This window comes from Chlorocebus sabaeus, chromosome 10 (genome assembly GCF_047675955.1).
Source record: "Chlorocebus sabaeus isolate Y175 chromosome 10, mChlSab1.0.hap1, whole genome shotgun sequence".
Classification (NCBI taxonomy): Eukaryota; Metazoa; Chordata; class Mammalia; order Primates; family Cercopithecidae; genus Chlorocebus; species Chlorocebus sabaeus.
The window spans coordinates 121,048,383-121,061,991 of NC_132913.1; the positions used below are offsets into that span (position 1 = coordinate 121,048,383).

The window sequence follows — 13,609 nt, forward strand, 5'->3', positions numbered from 1 at the left end:
GATGAACAGCATCCCATTGCTTAAATACACCATCATTTGTCCATCCCTTTACCTGCTCATGGGCATTAGGACTGCTTCCAGTTTGGGGCTAGGAACATTTATGTCTTTATGAGGATATACGTTTTAACTCTTATTCAGTAAACACCTAGATGTAGAATTGGTAAGTGGATGTTTAAATTGATAAGAAATAAGCTAACTTTTCCAAAGTGGCCGTACCCATTTTATCCTCCCACCAGCAACATATGGGAGTTCCAGTTGTTCTACATCCTTGCTAACACGTGGTTGACTTAACATTTTAAGTTTTATTTATTCTGCAGGGTGCACAGTAGGGTGTCATTATGGTTTTAATTTGATGGCTAATGATTCTGAGCATTTTTCCCTGTATTTACTAGTCATTCATAGATAGGTCTTCCTTTGTAAAGTGTCTGTTCAAGCTTCTAAACCTGGGTTAGGTTACAAGTTTTTTTTAAAAAATATTCTGAATGTAAGCTGAAATCATCAAATATGTGTTTCACAAATATTTTCTCCCAGTTTATGGCTCGCCTTTTCAAATGCCTTTTGAAGAGTACAAGTTTTAAATTTTAATGTAAATTAATTAGGCTTTTCTTCCATGGTTTGTGCTTTTTGAGTCCTATCTTTAAGAATACAAAAACCTTTCCTTATGATAAAGTAACAAAGATTTCCTCATATGTTTTCTCCCAGAAATTTTATAGTTTTAGGTTTTAACTTTCAGTTATATGATCCATTTAATTTTTGTATCAGGTGAAGTAAAGCTTGAGGTTCATTTCTGCATATACAAATATCCAAATGGCCCAGCACTATTTGTTGAAAAAATACTCTGTCTCTGCTTGAAAAAATACTATCTCTTTGCATGAAAATACCTTGGTACCTTTGTTAAAAGTCAACTGACTATGCACCTATTTCTAGATTCTCTATTTAAGTTCCACTGTAAATATTTTAGGCTTCACGGGTCACATGTGATCTCTGTTGCACATTCTTCTTCTTTAAAAAGCCCTTTACTAGTGTGAAAACTATTCTTTGCCCACTGGCTGAACAAAAACAGGTTGTAGGCCATAGTTTGCTGACCTCCTGTCTACATGTCTACCTGTATGCCAATATACACTGTCTAGAGTGAGTCTTGAAATCAGATACTGTAATTCTTTCAACTTTGTTCTCTTGTTTTCAAACGTGTTACAGCTATTTTAAGTTCTTTGCATTTCCATAAAAATTGTAGAGTCAGCTTGTCAATTTCTTTAAAAAATGTTAAGATTCTGAGTCAGAATATATTAAATCTACAAATCAATTTGGGAAGAATTATCCTCTTAAGAATATTATATCATCTGGCCAGGTGCGGTGGCTCACACCTGTAAACCCAGCACTTTGGAAGGCCGAGGCAGGCGGATTATGAGATCAGGAGATAGAGACTATCCTGGCTAACACGGTGAAACCCTGTCTCCACTAACAATACAAAAAATTAGCTGGGTGTGGTGGCGGGCACCTGTAGTCCCAGGTACTCGGGAGGCTGAGGGAGGACAATGGCAGGAACCTGGGAGGCGGAGGTTGCAGTGAGCTGAGATTGCACCACTGTACTCTAGCCTAGGCAACAGAGTGAGACTCCGTCTCTAAAATAAATAAATAAATAAATAAATAAATAAATAAATAAATAAGTAAGTAAGTAAGTTAGCTGGGCATGGTGGCAGGTGCCCATAACCCAGATATTCATGGGGCTGAGGCAGGAGAATTGTTTGAATAAAGGAGACAGAGATTGCAGTGAGCCAAGATCACCCCCTTGTACTCCAGCCTTGGGGACAGAGCAAGACGCTGTCTCAAATTAAAAAAAAAAAAAAAAAAAGAATATTGCGTTGTCCGATTCGTGAATGTGGTATATTGTTTTATTTATTCAGGTCTTCTTAAATATCTCACAGCAATATTTCCTAGTTTTCAGTGTACAGGTCTTGTACATATTTTGTTCATTTATGTCTAAGTATTCCATAATATTTTATGCTATTATAAATGTTTTCTTAATTTTGATGTCAATTTTGTTGTTGTTGTTGCTGGTAGGTAAAAACGCAATGAATTTCTGTACATGACTTTGAGTTCTTGCTAAATTTACATGCATTAAGATACTAATTCACATTCAGTAGAATGGCCATGTTGGTGTGGACATGGTGATTAGGGAACACTTCTGCACTCCTGGTGGGAATGTAAACTAGTACAGCCACTATGGAACAGTGTGGAGATTCCTTAAGAACTAAAAGTAGAGCTACCATTTGATCCAGCAATCCCACTAGTTGGTATCTACCCAGAAGAAAAGAAGTCATTATACGAAAAAGATACTTGCACATGCATGTTTATAGCAGCACAGTTTGCAACTGCAAAATCGTGGAACCAACCCAAATGCCCATCAATCAATGAGTGGATAAAGAAACTGTGTGTGTGGTATATACACACATATATATAGGTATATGCGTGTATATATAGGTGTATATATATGATGGAATACTCCTCAGTCATAAAAAGGAATAAATTAATGGCATTTGCTGCAACCTGGATGAGATTGGAGATTATTATTATATGTGAAGTAACTCAGGAATGGAGAACCAAACACCGTACATTCTCACTGATATGTGGGAGCTAAGCTATGAAGACACAAAGGCATAAGAATGATACAGTGGACTTTGGGGACTTGTGGGGGAAGGGTGGGAGGGGGACGAGGGATAAAAGACTACAAATAGGGTGTAGTGTATACTGCTCAGGTGATTGGTGCACCAAAATCTCACAAAGCACCACTAAAGAATGTACTCATGTAACCAAATACCACCTGTATCCAATAACCTATGGAAAAAATAATTTAAAAAGCTGTGCTCAAAACATGTTAAAAAAAAAAAAAGTCAAAACCAAACCAGTAACAGCTGATTCTAAAAAAAAAAAAAAAAAAGATGGCTGGGCTCGGTGTCTCATGCCTGTAATCCCAGCACTTGGGAGGTCAAGGCGAGTGGATTACCTGAAGTCAGGAGTTTGAGATCAGACTGGCCAACATGGTGAAACCCTGTCTCTACTAAAAATACAAAAATTAGCTGGGCGTGGTAGCACACACCTGTAATCCCAGCTACTTGGGAGGCTGAAACAGGAGAATTGCTTGAGCCTGGGAGACGGAGGTTACAGTGAGCCGAGATTGTGCCATTGCACTCCACCCTGGCTGACAGAGTGAGACTCTGTCTCCAAAAAAAAAAAAAAAAGATAATCACAATTAATCACAGATTGACAAGGACATGTAGAAACTGCAACCCTGACACATTGCTAGTGGGAATATAAATGGTTCAGTCACTTTGGAAAATAGTATGGTGGTTTCTTATAAAGTTAAACACAAATTTGCATATGACCCAGCAATTCCAGTCCTGTATATCTACCCAAGAGAAATGAAAACACATCTCCACATCAAGACTTATGTGTAAAAGTTTATAGTGGCATTATTCATAAAAGTACAAAAGTAGAAATAATCCAAATGTCTATCAACTCATGTTTGTCCAGGATAAACAAAATGTGATACTATCCATATAATGGAATACTACACTAGTCCGCAATACAAAGGAACAAGCTATTGATACATGTGAAATCATGGATGAACCTCAAAAATGATATGCTACGTGAAAGAAGCCAGACACAAAAGACTGTATGTTTTATGATCCCAATTATATTAAATATTAAGAAAATAAAGTCTATAGAGACAGAAAGTAGATTAGTGGTTGCCAGGGGCTTGGACTACAAATGGGTACAGGGATCTTTTTGGAGTAATAGAAGTATTCTGAAACTGGATTGTGGTGATGGTTACAGAACTCTACACATTTACTGATGATTACTGAATTATACACTTAAACTGAGTGAATTTTATGGTATGTAGATTATATCTTCATAAAGTTGTCACAGAAAGCCTAATGGTAAGTGAACAGTGAGTTTGCAGAATGTACATTCAGAATAGTTCAACATGAATACATGGTCTAGATACACATCCACATCAGATATACTCATTGTATTTGGGGAAGGAGAGAAAGAATAGGTCTGAGGAGGAGAACATCGGGGACTTTAACTTCATTTATAATGTTTCAAACAAAAACAAACATATGACAAAAAGTTAACATTTGTCCATTTTGGGTGGTAGGTATATAAGTTTTCCCTTAATTTTTTTTTTTTTTGTATTCTCCTATATTTTCTTCAATTCAAGACCAAAATTAAAGAACCAAAAAGCAAATGTAAATGATTACCTAGTTCCTCCATTAATTTGAATTCCTTTATGGCTTTAATTCGAATATCAAACACCATCTAAAATAGATAAATAAAATAATGACTAAGTTGTAAAAAACGGGAGGAGATGAAAATGAGGATTGTCACTGTGTGCATAAACAAATTATTTGAGATATTAATTACCTGACATTTAGTAGTTTTTGCCTACTTAAAATTTTTCCATCCCTGAAATTCTTTTATAAGATCAAAAGCAAAAACTTAGATCTTCTTAGTTAAGTTTTTACCAAATCGATGTTAATTGGAACAGAAAGGACACCTACAGAAAACTAAAGAAACAATTGTAGCTGAAAGGCAATAAGCTGACAAACCACTAACTTTTCTCATGAAAGCAAACAAAATAAACTCAGGGCAATCACATTTCTCTATGTCAGGAATGATGAATGTGGGGCCAGTAAGCATAAATAAAAATGTATACTATCAGCCCGAGAACACTATTTAAAATTGCTGTTTAAATGACTTTATTTTAGATTCTTTCCCTTTTTTGGTTTAACCTAATTTTCTCTAGAATATAAAATCTTGGAAATTTAGGAGTAAAACTGATGTCAGACAATCGATCCTCCCGCAGTACCCCACACTGTGGAAAGAAGAAACAGAATGAGTCATAAAGGACTTCCCCAAAGTCTCTCACTTAGGGTCCAGGTACTAGATCTTCCGAACTTTAGTGTATTCATCTTAGTGTATAAATATTAACACACTTCAAGAAATTATAATATTTATATAAAAGAAACAACATTCTAGTAAGTTTCAACTTGTTATAGAAAAAAAACCCATAATGAATTGAGACTACATAAATGTAAAAAGGTATTTCCTGAGATGATGTTTAAGGAAACTAATCTTCAAATGGAGAACTAAAAGAGTTCCTTTTAAGAACACCTGGCTTTATAGAAAAACAGAGTATAATGTAAAACCATTTAAGATAAATTTAAAAAACAGAAGTCCACAACACAAAACCAAAACACATGTATACTTGGTTTAAAAAAAATACAGAAAAGACCCTTGAAAATAGCATTTTCAAGGAAGCCAGAGAATTCCATGAACTAACAAAATAAGTAACTCCCACATTCTAATTCTAGGCTTTGGAGGAAACTTTAAAAGGCATGTATTTTCTTGAAATATGCTAAGAGCCAACTAACATAGGTAAACAAGCAATAATCAAATGTTAAATAAAAAGCTAACTTCCTAAGATTTGAAGTCTCTTGAGATAACTGTTCTGAAAGATTAAGGTATTGTTTTCTAAATAAAATTCTGTTAACTGAAAATCTATCAGCCAACCTTTAATTATATTCTACTCACTGTGTTAACAGTTGCTGATATTTTAACCTGCTTGTCTTCAGAGTCTAACTGGCATAAATTTTTAACATGGAGCCAGTCAATCTCATTTATACTAGCGATCCGTTTCTCTTCCTTGGTCAACAAGCTGTAGGTAAAAAGAAAAGATCAGAAATTAATATCTTTCCTTAGGCATCACTTCCAAAGCTCTGCATGTGTCACAACGTGACTAATTAGAGGTGACCAGTTCTACTGAGTCGTTTCTACGATAAGTGGGCTATCTTTGCAGGGTAATGTTAGGCAGTAGTCTACAGAGTCTATATTCATGACTCCAAATATTCTTTGATTTTCCCACATAATTTGTTGCCACATTTTTCCACAGAGAACTTTCGTAAGTAAACAATCAGTTGCTGACTTCTGCCTGCACCCTGCAATCACTAGGGGAGCTTTAAAAGAGCGCCTAGGCCAGGAGCCTACCCCACCTGATCTAGATTTCATTTAACAACAGGGCAGCCATGTGTAGTCTGTAGACTGACACTGCACAAAAGGGCCATGTCTAAGGAGTGTCACACATGGCATATACATTGTATACTGAATTTTTGAGAGTTTTGTTTTATAAAAGCAGTTGGCAGTAGAGTATCTTGTTCTAACATTTTCCTACAGATAGTAGTAAAGGGTCCTGAAGAGGTGCCTTCTTTCCAATTCACACAGAAGCACTAATGGGCTTGCAGAAGTCCTCTTTGGGAATGTGCATCAGAGCTCTGAAACATAATTCTACTCTTTATTGCAGTTATTCCATTCTGAGCTCCCACCTTAAGCTAGCAATCCCAAATAAAAATTTGAAGCACAAGATATTCCGTGAAGACTACCTTAAAATAGTGAAAAATGGTATGATAATCATGACAATGACTGCATTAACTAAAACATTTAGCACTTACTGTGTGTACTTTGTAAGCACTTAACTCTTTCAATCCTCTCAACTCTATGAAGCTGGCACTAGTTATTATCCCCATTTTACAGACAAGAAGACTGAGCAGAGAAAGACGAAATACCTTGCCCAAGGTCCCATTACATCCTACTGACTTGCCTAGGAGCACAGCTAGGTAAACTACATAGATTACTATGTATCCATCCAAGGCAGTTTAGAAAGAGTCTACAAATCTCAAGGTTGGGCAGAGGGGATGGAAAGCAAGATACATCTACAAAATAATCATTATTAGGTTTAAAAAGAAAGTCACCCAAATGCTAACAGTAATTAACAGTGCATGGTGAGAAGAGGGATTTCTCCAGTCCCAATAAATATATACTGCCTTTTATAAATGAAATACAGTTCTTATAAACAACGTGGAGAATGTCTGAGAAACCCCTGTCCAAAAGAGTAACAGTGGTAAGTGTACTATGAAATAAACGGTCCATAAGTGCTCTGCTGCTCTGCGTCAAAGCCACTATAAATAATGATACAGAAGTCCTGCAATCTAAGTAAATTTGTAGCACTGAGAAAACAGGGAACTTGAAATCTTCAATATATGGAAATATTGCAGCTACAGTGTATGACACATTGACTACAGCAAAGTACTATCACAGACACAGATGACAAAAAGACAGATGTAGCTTTAAATGTGACCGCAGGATTCATGGGGGTAATTCGCTCTATTTGGGCAACTGGGCTCTCAAGAGTCACAGAAGGGATTATAAGGAAACCACCAGTCAACTTATGGGTCTCCTGAAACAAAATATCCAGAAACAATTTAGCCATAATGTTTATACCTTCTTCAGGAAGATTTTCAGGAATTTTCTCTGCGAGAATGTTCCTTCGGTTTTACAACCAGCGCTAATCAGAATTCACCTGATAACTTGCATTATAGCCAACTAATTGATACTCTATATAGTCTAGAAGATCAGGGATACTTATATTATTTTCTCACCACATTTACCAAGAGTCCCTTACAAAACATCATTTTTTTCTCTAAGTTACATAACCTACACCATTCGTGTATACAATATTTAGAACATAATGTCTAGAAGTAAAGAAACATTCAACCCTTGTCACTAAAATAAAGCTTTAGAGTTCTGCTGGGTGGTACCGTAATTAAAATGACTTTTAGAAATCCTTTTTCTCCTGTTAGCGAGTTACCTGTTATCATCATGAGAATCCTGAATTAAAACTGAGCTTCCATTTCCGAGCCCTTGCTCCCTGAATGTCTTCCTCATGTCTTCCTTGGAGATGGCCATCCAACCCTCCCCACCTGGGCATCCAGCACTGTTGATGAAGATGACACCTGCTGGGATTGCTAAGGCTGTGAGGATAGTGCCCACTTCTGCATTAGATGGAAAGACATGTGGAGATTCTATCACCTGGCAACACTTTTCTCCTTCACTGCTTGTGTCCAGATGAAGAACATTTAAAAGCAGAGGTTCGCAGTCAATACCAGTTTGAATGTGGACTCCACCAACCTGCAATCATATCAAGGAAACCATTAGTACAGTTGATACTTGCCAACATTGTCAACATAACATGGTAAAAGATTACTCTTAGAGAACAACCCTCATTTTTTCCAAGTAAAATAAAATTTTCACAAATGTCTGTTAAGCATCAAAGGAACAACTTCAGATCTTTCTTTTGAAACTTTCTTATCTACCTTTTATTTTTTTAGAAGAAATCTACGATAGACTGGAGATAGAGATTTATGAGTTATCACGGGTGGTGATGAAGCCAGATTGGCCAAGGTCAGTTCACAGAGTGGCTGAAGTGCTCCTGGCCACCTTCTAGACATAGAAAATTCACTCTCCACCTCCAAACCACCCCAACGACTCCCCAACTCAGTACAGATCCTCACTCTTCTAAATTCCCACACGCACTATGCACAGACCCCTACTCCAGCACATATGGTGCAGTTCTTCACACAATGAGGGCCTAAAAGGACACAGATCAACTGACTGTCCTTTGACCTAGCATCTGACACACAAGCTGGTATGATGGAGGTGCTCAAGAAATGTCTCCTTGACGTACAACTAGCACTGATTGTCTAACATTTATCAAGCATTTCAGTAGTTTTCTAATATCTAATTGCCCTCACATAGGCTGAATAAAATTTCATTACAATGACTTTTTTTTTGAGATGGAGTCTTGCCCTGTCACCCAGGCTGGAGTCCAGTGGTATAATCTCAGCTCACTGCAACCTCCACTTTCCAGGTTCAAGCGATTCTCCTGCCTCAGCCTCCCAAGTCACTGGGACTACAGGCATACGCCACCATGCCCGGCCAATTTTTGTATTTTTAGTAGAGATGGGGTTTCACCATGTTGGCCAGGCTGGTCTTGAATTCCTGACCTCAGGTGATCTGCCTGCCTCGCCCTCCCAAAGTACTGGGATTACAGGCATGAGCCACTATGCCCAGCCATTACGACTTTTTAAACATCCAAAATTATCATGAATATTTCTTCAGCAATTTTTTTTACCTCCACCCCATTCCACACAAAGATGTCTTCTCCATCAGCAATTTCAGTTTCACACAGTGTCAGTTCATCCCCTAGAAAGAGATCACCAGTGAGACCATTCATCACGACCATCAGAAATGACTGAGCTAAAAAAAGAGCTGAGACAAGTATTTGTTTGAAAAAGTATTTTCACTAAGGAAAATTTAAAAAGTAGTAATTATTTTTATTCTATTGACATTATTTCATTTCGTAATTTTCTTTAAAATATTGTTACAAAAGCTTTGTGAGCATGGTGGCAGGACAAAAGAGATAATCCAAAGGTCAAGTGTACTTGAGGCACATGACATTGGAAACAGGAGTTAGGCTTAGGCATGGAATGGTCCCAGCTCCACTGATACGTCCATAACACAAGCTGTATGTCTTTGTGTGCTTCAAGTCTCTCAGCTCAGTTTTTTCATTTATGAAATGGGGATAAAAGAATTTTATGAGAATCAAGTGAGATAATTAACATAAAACACCTATTACAGATTTTGGCCCAAATTAGATGTTACTGCCACTACTGTTAATTTTCATTGTTTTGCTGCTATTTAAAGGAAGTAAATGATTTCAAACTCCCAAAGTATTTCTTGTTTTACTACAAAATCTGAAGCTGAGAGTTGGGCAGAAAATCAAGTCATATAAATATGATTCAGATGGTTTGAAACCATGTTGCTCAACAATATGTGTCAATATAAAAAATTCTGAAGCTTTTCAAGAAATTTTTAGTAGGGTAGCCTTAATTTGAGAAAAAATAAAATGTTCCCATGTTAGAAGAATTTCACACATTATATAAACTGTGTACATTAAAACTCGGATATATTATTTCTTTTGGAAAACTTACAGTGTGAAGATAATCTACTTAGTTAAGCAAGTAGTAGGTGGGGAAGGACTGACAAGGAGCAGAGAATCACAGATGAGCCGGACAAAAATGTAGATATATAAGAGTGAGTTGCTATGTTTTCATATTTATCTTACCGCCAAGTGTCTGGTAAATGTGAAGTCCTGCTGGTACAAGCTTTGCAACACTAAGAACCATGTCTCCTTCCCAAAATTCTAACAGCTGAAGAATATTAATGAAAGAAAAGAGAACATTGAAAAGTGACACATACATATCACCTTTCCAGGTTACTGTGCCAACTTACATAAGAAGATGACACAAAGAGCAAGCAAACGAATACTCTCACTCCCAGCCAACACCGCAAACTTCAAAAGAAGGCATCACTTGTTAAGTTAGTCAAATCCAAAGATGGCTAATCTCCTCCATTCCTGATTGAAGAATTCTGGCATACACAAAGGGCACAAGTGTAACCATCTAAACAATTCTGCGTAATATATATGAAGAGCACTTTTCTCAGAAAGCAAGTTGATGAGCGTGCCAGCCTAGGAATTTGTACTCAAAAGAGCAAGACTAATTTGTGGAATTAGCAATGTTGAGGGAAATGCAGTCCTGACTCTAGCACACACTCATCTTCCAGTTGCTTGAAAGGAATGTCTCCCATTGCAAATTTATAAAGGTGCATTACCAGTTTACTTAATAGATTACCAGGGCTTCGTTTCTAGATCTGAGAGTCTCAGCACTGTGGCAAGATTACCAAAATAATATCACCATAAAAGTCATTCCTATCTAGTCATTCTCTACAATACCATAAGGTATTTTCTTAAAAAGAAATTTCTTATTTACTAGCAATTAGTTTGCTGTGAACTAAGTTTCCTAGCCTCCTGTCAGTAACTTCCTTGTAAGAGAATAGTTAGTAGGGATATACATTTAAAACACCAAAAAGCACAGACTGGAGTGTACCTCACACTTACAAAGTGAATAAGATCCTTTCCATTTAAAATATCCCCCTAGACAGGTTCAGATTCCCACATCCACCTGTATCAACAATGCTAGAATTGGCTCAGAAATAAATTTCTAATGAAAAAGTTCAGAAAGATTAGACAATTTTAGAAATCCTGACACTGATCTAGTGTTTAAATAACTTCAAATCAACTAAGGTAAAAAGGGAAATTGCTTTGCTTTTCTTAGCAGAAGAAAATTGAAAGAAAGCTAATAGTTTTGGTGAGTAATAGGATTTTTCAGAAAATTCATTAAACTAATTTCTGGGAAAAAACACAAAAAGCTAACATTTTCGATCTCCCTTTTCCTTGATCAGAAAGTAGTGTGGAGCAGGAGTGTGATTAGGAGGAAAAAACCCTAGATGAAGAGTAAGGAGACCAGGGACGGAGTCCCAGCTCCATCAACTAGGTTTAGGACCATAGGCAAGACATTGAGTCTCTTTAAATCACACTGCCTCATCTTCAAAATGGGGCTAATGTATCTTCACGAGATTAAAGAACCAAGTCACACAATTTATATGAAAGCAGTATAAGTAAAATAAAGAACACTGCTGTTACTACTATCATCATTAAAACATACCTTGAAAATGACTTGGAGACTACAGCACTGTTTTTACTCTAGACTAATAGATACTTTCCTTCACTTAAGAGTATTATTAATAAATACTGTTCTACACTACAGGGTACAAAGTTAGTTGCTTTTATTTGTTCAGTAGTTCTCAGTTTTAAACAACATGCTCATCTTTTTCTTTTCGCTCTCTTTGAAAGGCAATTTGCTTTCATTTATTTTCTAAAAAAGAGACAACTTCATACTCTTTCTTCCCCTCAAATAAAATGTACCAGCCTGATGGTCCACCTGAAAAGCTGCTGGTAGGAGCTGTGGAGAAAAGCCTCCTAAAATACTTAGAAGATCTGGGTCATCCCTCTGTGAAGTGGCAGATGTCAGGTCTTCCTAAGCAGCTTTGAAAAATAAAGTTGTATCCTAAACAGAATGAAATGGACAGTCTAGCTGGAGATGGTCCTTGATGTCTAAATTAAGAGGAAGTAAGGCTGTATTACCTGAAATACTGACTGCCGGAGATCTCCTAAAGTTTTTCTTTTATCAAAGGTCAAATCCCACACGCTTTCTGTTTGAGAGACTACTGGATGCAGAGCCCCATTGAAGAAATGGTACTGAGGGCCCAGGTGAAGATGCAATTCAACAGTATTGTTTGCAGAATCACATTCTGCCCTTTAAAGAGGCACAAAAATACATAAATACTGTGCTTTTGTAACAGACACTGTGTTTTATCTCAAACCAAAGATATCTGGCTTACAATACAATTAAGTTCTCCATCCTACCTAAGTAACAATTTTTCTTCTATGAGCCACAATTAGTCACTTTAGTTTTTCAGTCAACAGCAAAAATTCAGTTCTGTCACCATGAATTCCAAGAGAAAACTGTTTTAACATGGGCTGCAATGTTAACTCCATTTCTCTGAACAAAGGCTGACACCTGAAATCTTCTAATTCTGAGATTATATTATAGTTATGAACAAAATGCTAGAGACCTGCTTACATAATTGTGTTAAGTAGCAGATTTACTTCTATGTCATCTATCATCCTTATTTCCACTAGATTTTGCACACTCTCACTCTCCCACGACAATTTTTTTTTTTTTTTGGACAGAGTCTCACTGTGTCACCCAGGCTGGAGTGCAGTGGCGCCATCCTGGCTCACTGCAACTTCCATCTTCTAGGTTCAAGCAATTCTCCTGCCTCAGTCTCCTGAGTAGCTGGGATTACATGTGTGTGCCACCACGTCTGGCTAATTTTTGTATTTTTCGTAGAGACGGGGTTTCACCATGTTGACCAGGCTCGTCTTGAACCCCTGACCTCAGGTGATCCGCCTGCCTCAGCCTCCTAAAGTGCTGGAATTTCAGGTGTGAGGCACTGCGACTGGTCCCACGAAATATTTGAAGCCAGTAGCATGAACCTCCTGAGAGCACGTTATCCAGGCTAAAAGTCCTCGGCAGCAGCCTGGTGTCGCCTGCTCTTCTCTGAATGCACTCAGCTGACTCGAAGCCAGCACAAAACACAGGGAGGGTCTGGCCAATGTGGAGCTGGAACGAAGCTTATCGCACAACTCAGGTACTTCAGGACACTTCAGTGAACATGGTCAGAGAGCACAACCACATGAAAGACCTTAGTGCGGGCTGACGACAACCCTTTTTTTTTTTTTTTTTTTTTTTTTTAAATAACAACTGCTAGTCCAGACCACTTATGCAGGTTATTTTTTAGACTTAAGATATTTCACTCTGTTAAGTTTTAATCTTTTTGGTATCTTGGTTTTTGTTGTTTCTTTGCTCTTGTGTCATTCACTGTACTTTTTCCCCCCAGCTCCAAGCCAATGATAAAAATGTCAAATACACCATGTCATATAATTAGGCATTTGGGTACACAAGGAGATCATGGGAACATCTATTTTCCTAACCCAATACCTGATTTACTCTAACAGAGTACAAATAAAGAAGCAGCTCTTCACAGTCAAAGGTGAGGCCCCAAAAGAGAATGCTGAGATCATAAAGTTCTCACAAACCATCTCTTAAAGTAAGAATCTATTATAGGCTTTCCCCCAAGATCAGCATTGGATTCAATAGGTTATAGAATCCATATTTGCCTCCTTTTGAAAATCTGCCCACCTCTGATCCTCTCTCACTACATGCCAGTTCGCTACAACTACTTACCC

At 37.4% G+C, this 13,609-nt stretch overlaps 1 protein-coding gene across 6 annotated transcripts in view; it reads right to left on the reverse strand.

The window, feature by feature from the left end:
- Positions 1-13,609, reverse strand: part of USP40 (ubiquitin specific peptidase 40) — a 94,466-nt gene that overhangs the window by 43,845 nt on the left and 37,012 nt on the right. For 5 of the 6 annotated variants that reach the window (XR_005241402.2, XM_007966697.3, XM_038001348.2 and 2 more), the window contains 6 exons: positions 11,942-12,113; positions 10,022-10,106; positions 9,029-9,099; positions 7,706-8,025; positions 5,596-5,719; positions 4,263-4,320 (listed from right to left, as the gene is read on the reverse strand). Coding sequence is in view for 5 of the 6 variants with exons in the window: in XM_007966697.3 (XP_007964888.3) it covers positions 4,263-4,320; positions 5,596-5,719; positions 7,706-8,025; positions 9,029-9,099; positions 10,022-10,106; positions 11,942-12,113 (830 nt within the window). In the remaining variant the exon portion in view is untranslated. Of the gene's footprint in view, positions 1-4,262; positions 4,321-5,595; positions 5,720-7,705; positions 8,026-9,028; positions 9,100-10,021; positions 10,107-11,941; positions 12,114-13,609 lie in introns of those variants that run through there. The other variant, XM_038001352.2, reaches the window with a different exon arrangement.